At 34.5% G+C, this 6117-nt stretch overlaps 1 protein-coding gene across 1 annotated transcript; it reads right to left on the bottom strand.

The window, feature by feature from the left end:
- Positions 1 to 288: 288 nt before the first annotated feature.
- LOC124375043 lies at positions 289 to 5284 on the bottom strand. Its single transcript, XM_046833168.1, has 4 exons — positions 5108 to 5284; positions 3954 to 4202; positions 1639 to 1717; positions 289 to 570 (listed from the first exon to the last, which is right to left on the bottom strand). The coding sequence occupies exons 1-4, from the start codon at positions 5279 to 5281 to the stop codon at positions 332 to 334; spliced, it is 741 nt and encodes a 246-aa protein (XP_046689124.1). The 5' UTR covers positions 5282 to 5284; the 3' UTR covers positions 289 to 331.
- Positions 5285 to 6117: the final 833 nt, after the last annotated feature.

Here is a 6117-nt window from a genome sequence, read left to right on the forward strand (position 1 = left end):
TAAAATTGTGAATCCAGTTAAAAGAGTGATTACCTTTCATCCACTAGACTGAGCTTCTGTTCCACCACGAGAGGCACACCGTCCAGTACTACATCCTGCAGATAGCCTGTTAAACTGTGAATCCAGTTACAACACAGACTACCTGTCATCACGAGAGGCACACCGTCCAGTACTACATCCTGCAGATAGCCTGTTAAACTGTGAATCCAGTTACAACACAGACTACCTGTCATCTACTAGAGTGAGCTTCTGTTCCGCCGTGAGAGTCACACAATCCAGCACTACATCATGCAGATAGTCTGTAAAATTGTGAATCCAGTTAAAAGAGTGATTACCTTTCATCCACTAGACTGAGCTTCTGTTCCACCACGAGAGGCACACCGTCCAGTACTACATCCTGCAGATAGCCTGTTCCTCTTATTGTCACCTTCTGATCCTCATAGGGGTTGTTGGTGACGTAGAGCTTCAGTTCACAGTCTGCCTGGCCTTCTGTCATGGGAAGGAACACCACTCCCACCTCACACACCTTGCTATGTGCAAGCCTTACCACCTCTTGTACAAAGTCTGTATCTGTCAAACATTGCATCACTTTTAATGATTCTCCAAATAACCTTACTGACAGTTAATTAATTTTAACAATAATTATGAAAAATCTGAATTAATTGAAAATTATGTTAGCCCCTTAATGGCTTATTGCAAATGACAAAAACAAAAAATTCCTTATTTTTATTACATTTTTTATTTATTGGCCAATTTTAATTTTAAAAATCACACATATTAGGTAGTTTTTTTTTAATTTTTTTAAGCTAAATATGTCCAAAACTCACCTAAATATGTTTTTTAACTGATTTTGGTTGAATTTGACATAGGTCTTATAAATGAATAAAAATCAAGGTACATCACTTTTTCATGTATTATTTACACACAATTATTTGTGAATACTGGTTTTAGTAGTTTTTTTTTTCAGTATTGTAAACCTTGAAGCAGGGAGCTGCAATGTTTCTGCACCATAGTCTCCACGTAAGCCAACAGTATAAATAAATAAATATATATCTATATTTTTAAAAAGTATGAAACACATTTAATACAATAAAAATTTGATACGATGGTGGATATCCTCTACACTTTCTATAACAACTGATATTTATTTGGACTGACAACTAGCAACCACTTTTGAGTAGATGACTGATTAAAGTTTACTCTGTTATTACTCATGAAGCAAAAATATTGCTGATTGAAATTTAAATTTCAAGGATACAGATAAAGCTATATGACAAAATAAAAGATATGGCACATATCACTGTAATAAAATATGCATAACATCAGTTAAGGACAAAACAGGACAAAATTAATATTACTTGGTATAACGGTATGTATAGTACAATTATGAGTATTTTATATTTTGTGCATATATAAGGTGTTTTTGCCAGAGTTGTTTTTTAATGCAGTATATCTGGTTAGGTACTTTTGTGTTCGTTGGTTTGGAATTTAAACGGTAAGTATAAAATAAAAAGTACAGTACAGAACAAGTACTGCATAAAAACACAAACAAGTAATAAACGATGCAAGCTTCCCCTTCTTAACTACAGGTCTTAAAATTATCTAACACTAAATTTATACAATGTAAATGCTCAATACCTTTACACTGTAAAACTTCTCTATCACATATTCGGAATGAAAATGCTTTGTGTTTGTTCCCAACAACTTCTATAATTACCTGAAAATAATAAAAATTATTACTGGACCTAAATACTGGAATGACAACCACCAATACTACTTGGAGGCGGTTGTTATGACGATTTGTGGGAGAACTGATATTCGGACGGTCTAACGTGACGGACTGTGGGTCTGAGTTACAGACCTGTCTGTGACCGTAGCACTTTTTATCATTACTGTGAACCTTGTACTATACCAACTCTCCCCTTTATTTAATATGATCCCAACACAGGGCAGTTGTCCATGAGGGACAGACAGAGTGAGGTGAACATGGGTATTGATCGGCCTCTTCTTAAAAAAATGAATCGAGTTTTAATAAATCAGACTTAACTTTTTCCCATTCTAATTTGGAACAGGATATGAGATAAGGAGCTGTTCTAGTACAAAATGGGAGTACGCCACACTATGTGTCGGGTAACAGGTTTCACTCAGCTTGCATGCAAAATTTCAAGTATAGCTCATTTCATTTTTAAAATGTCCTGACACAGAAATAGACAGACAACCATATAGACAAGAAATGTTTATATCCCCTGGCAGAAAAAAGGTAAATTGTGCCAATCTATTGAAAGACAGTCTTCAAAGACCCTCAGCCAAATTTCATGGTTGGCAATGCGCTAATATAGAATTCATTCTTATTTAGGTAGACATGAATTTTCATTCAAAATTTGAAGTCTAGAGGTCAAAACTTTCTCAAGATATCTTACTCTATTACCTGGTAAAAACTAAGGAAACAGTAATTATAAATGTATTACAGAAAAGTATTAAACTCTTTTTATACTGAGTAAACTCTGACAATAATAAAAAATACTCAAGATGTTAAATTTCATTCTTAAAAATTAGGTAATTACTATAAGAATAAAACTCAGAACAAAAGATTTAGTATAGTAGCGCTATGTATGTTATAAAGAACATAGCTTTACCAAAAGTTTTTTCTAGCACACAATTCTCATATGAATGCAAGGTCTATTCTCTGGAAAGTTAAAGCCACAACTCATTACTATTATGAAAAGATTAATAATGACTGAATGAAGAATATTTATTGAAATTAAGCAACAAATAATAGCCAATATTAAACCCTGAGATGGACTTTTTAAAATTTAATAAAACAGATCAGTGTAGCAGTGAGCATCTGTGGCTTGGACTGTTCAGGCACCATCACACGGACCTGCAGCTCTTCTGTGAACGTCTTGAACCCACATCAAGAGAATTTCAATTGTGTGTGATTTGTATTTGTTTTGCGTGTTCTCCTGCTTAACCCTTATTCTGTCTATTTCCTACAAGTGGGTAATTTGGAGTATCCAAAAAGCAGAGAGAAATTTTTATGCTGGTACAGCACTGTACTCATTGCAGAGCAACCAAAAAAATTATCAGTATCGAACATTTTGAAGACTTAAGCTTTGAAGTGTGTTTCCTACTATAGAATACTCCCACAGAATCTACACTGAACACATTGCCTCCAGTAGACTGGGGATTTTACACATGTAGTCTTACTCCAGACTATGACCATAACTGCAACGGGTGAAAGTGTTTTTCACTGTGGACTTTATACCTTCTTTTAAAATAATAATACAGAGAGCAATATTTTATTAAATATGGATAATATTTTACTAAACAGGAAAATCAAATGTATCACACTGTATATTAATTGGAGATTTTTAAAAATAAAATAAAAACATTACTTAAAAATCACATTTTTATTTCTATACAAAATTGGTTTAAAAAGAATCTATTTCTTAAAATATACAAGAAAATAGATTCAATTAAAAGATTAAACTGCCTTGTAAGTAAATATATTGCCCTAAAAGTCAATCGCTGCAGATTCCTTTGGCAATTAAAATTCATTGAGGCATACATCTAATAACATTGATAAGACACAAAATGAAAGCTAACCGACCACTATGTAGAGGCTGCTAGCCCCAAAGAAATAACATCCTTGGCTTCATAAAGAATTCCAGTTTAAACTTGTAAAAACTGTGCCCAGATACTTCAAGCAGTTAATTTAGTATTAAAATTAACGTTAAAAACATAATCCCAACGTCAATAGTAGGCTATGTGGAAACCCTTTAGTCATGGGGAGAAAACAACCAGCCCCTAGGTCCTATGGCTATAGTCTCGCATGAGATTATACATACAAAAAAACTTTTACCAAAAGTACTTCAATAGTAGTTTTCAGAGTAAATTTCAAAAGCAATTTAAGCTAAAGCGTACAAAATAAATGAGATTAGATGAATACTCACGCCAATTTGTGTGGGCACGAAAGATATCCTGAAGCAGAACTCTGATTGCGACATGATGGAAAACTTGCTGGGTTCAAAAATGAAGGCAGACTGTGGCGTGGTATGGGTGGAGGTCACTGTGACCTCACAGTTCACCAATCCCATGTTACGCAAATGCAGATGCATACTTAAACTGGCCTCGGAGCCGACACACACATCATTGAACCGCAATATTTTCTGTTCCTGATGGAACACGATGTGTGGTTCTCCCTGATCAGAAATAGTTCATTCATTCAATGTGCCCTTATTTACTTTTAAATTCAGATACAATTCTTACTACTTAATTCATACTCTAAAGGTTAACCTCACAATACTCAGGCTAATGCTGCAATACTCAGAGAACCTCCATTATAACTGGTAATTGTTTTAGTTACCGATCACAGAACGCATCAGTATCACACTGAGAGACATTGTAATAAGGCTGAAAAAATGTGCTGATATCTTTCGCTTGTATAACTAAAGAACGGTTATTGTTCATATCCCACTTAGCTGGGAGTATACCATTTTTATTTTAAGACGAGTATTCCTAATGGCTGTGCAGTGATAGCTGTCAATGTTTATTTACTTATAATTATGTGGCAGGAAGAACAGCGTCTTGCCTTTACGTGTTGGGAAGTTTGTATTAATTTACTACAGATATGTTACACCCTTTAGCTGCTCGCATAAATGTCACCTACACAGCATACATGGATTATTCTTCTTCTTCTTATTATAAAATTCTTCAACACATTTAAAGTAGTTGAGAATAAAGCTTCTTGCACAATTTTTATAGTTCCCCTAGATTGGGTTTTAGTACTAAGTTTGGTATTTAATTTACAACATACAAAATTAGAACATAAGAATGAAATTAATAAAATATGAATACATTAATTAAATGGATGTAACAAAAAACATTAAAAAAAAAATTATTGTTGAAATTAGATGATGATTTGAGAGTTTAACAGAGTTTGGAAATACTACAAAACAAGAAAAATTTTGAGAACCGATACTTGATCTCTTATTCAGGTGTCAAATCCTTTTAAAAAGTTACTTTTACACTATCTTAATATAAATGACACAAAGTTACATGGAAAGTGAAGTAAAAATGAATGATTTAATTTATCAACTCTACTTACATCTCTGACAAAGTCCTCTGTAGAAACTGGGAGGGCTTCTTGAAAAATGTAATCAAGGTTGTCAAAGTTTACTGAAGGGAGGAAAGCTGCAGCAGTCAGAGTGATATGAGTGCCTTTCTTCTTGTTCCAGGGATGGTCCAGCAGTTTGATCACAATCACCTTTAACACGTACATATACATCACTTTGTAACCGTATACAGTTTCAATGCTTAAAATTCAATTCTGTTAAACTTTTATTCAATATACTTACTCTTACTCTTACTTACTCCCAGGGCCATTTATATCGGAGGTGATATTTAGCCACACCAACAAAGCTCCTCCATCTTGAACGGTCCTCTGCATCTTCCTCTGAAGCGCCCACCTGGTTCCACCATCTCACTTTTGGTCTCCCCCGGGCCGTCTTCCTTCTGGGTTACCGTACATTACCCTCTTCAGTTTGCATTCCTCTTCTCTTCTCAAAACATGGCCTGCCCAACGGAGTCTTCTGCACTTTATTTCTCCTATTACATCCGTACTATTGTAGAGCTCCCTGATTTCTCTATTATGTTTTCTTCTCCATACCCCTTGTTCACATGATGGCCCATAAATTTTACGTAGAATTCTATTCTCGAAAACTAGAAGCTTTTTCTCATCCTTCTTATTTAGCCTCCACGTTTCGGATCCGTACAAAAGCACTGGACATATAATTGTTTTGTATATTCTAGTTTTAGTTTTGTGAGAGAGAGATTTGGTTGAAAGTATCCTATTGCATGCATATACACATCTATTTGCTGAGTTGATCCTATTTTGTATCTCTGGTTCATCTGTGTTTTTATTTGATATTGTGACCCCAAGGTACTTAAAGTTCTCCACTTTTTCGAAAACATGCCCATCAATTTGTAGGGGTCCTCCTCTTTGATTTTGATTCCTTCTAAAGTGCATATATTTAGTTTTTGCATCATTCGTCTTCAACCCCACTTTCTCTGCCTCACTCATAAATAGTCTAGTTAGTGACCTTAAATCATCTACAT

This window comes from Homalodisca vitripennis, unplaced genomic scaffold (assembly GCF_021130785.1).
Source record: "Homalodisca vitripennis isolate AUS2020 unplaced genomic scaffold, UT_GWSS_2.1 ScUCBcl_12757;HRSCAF=22644, whole genome shotgun sequence".
Taxonomy (NCBI): Eukaryota; Metazoa; Arthropoda; class Insecta; order Hemiptera; family Cicadellidae; genus Homalodisca; species Homalodisca vitripennis.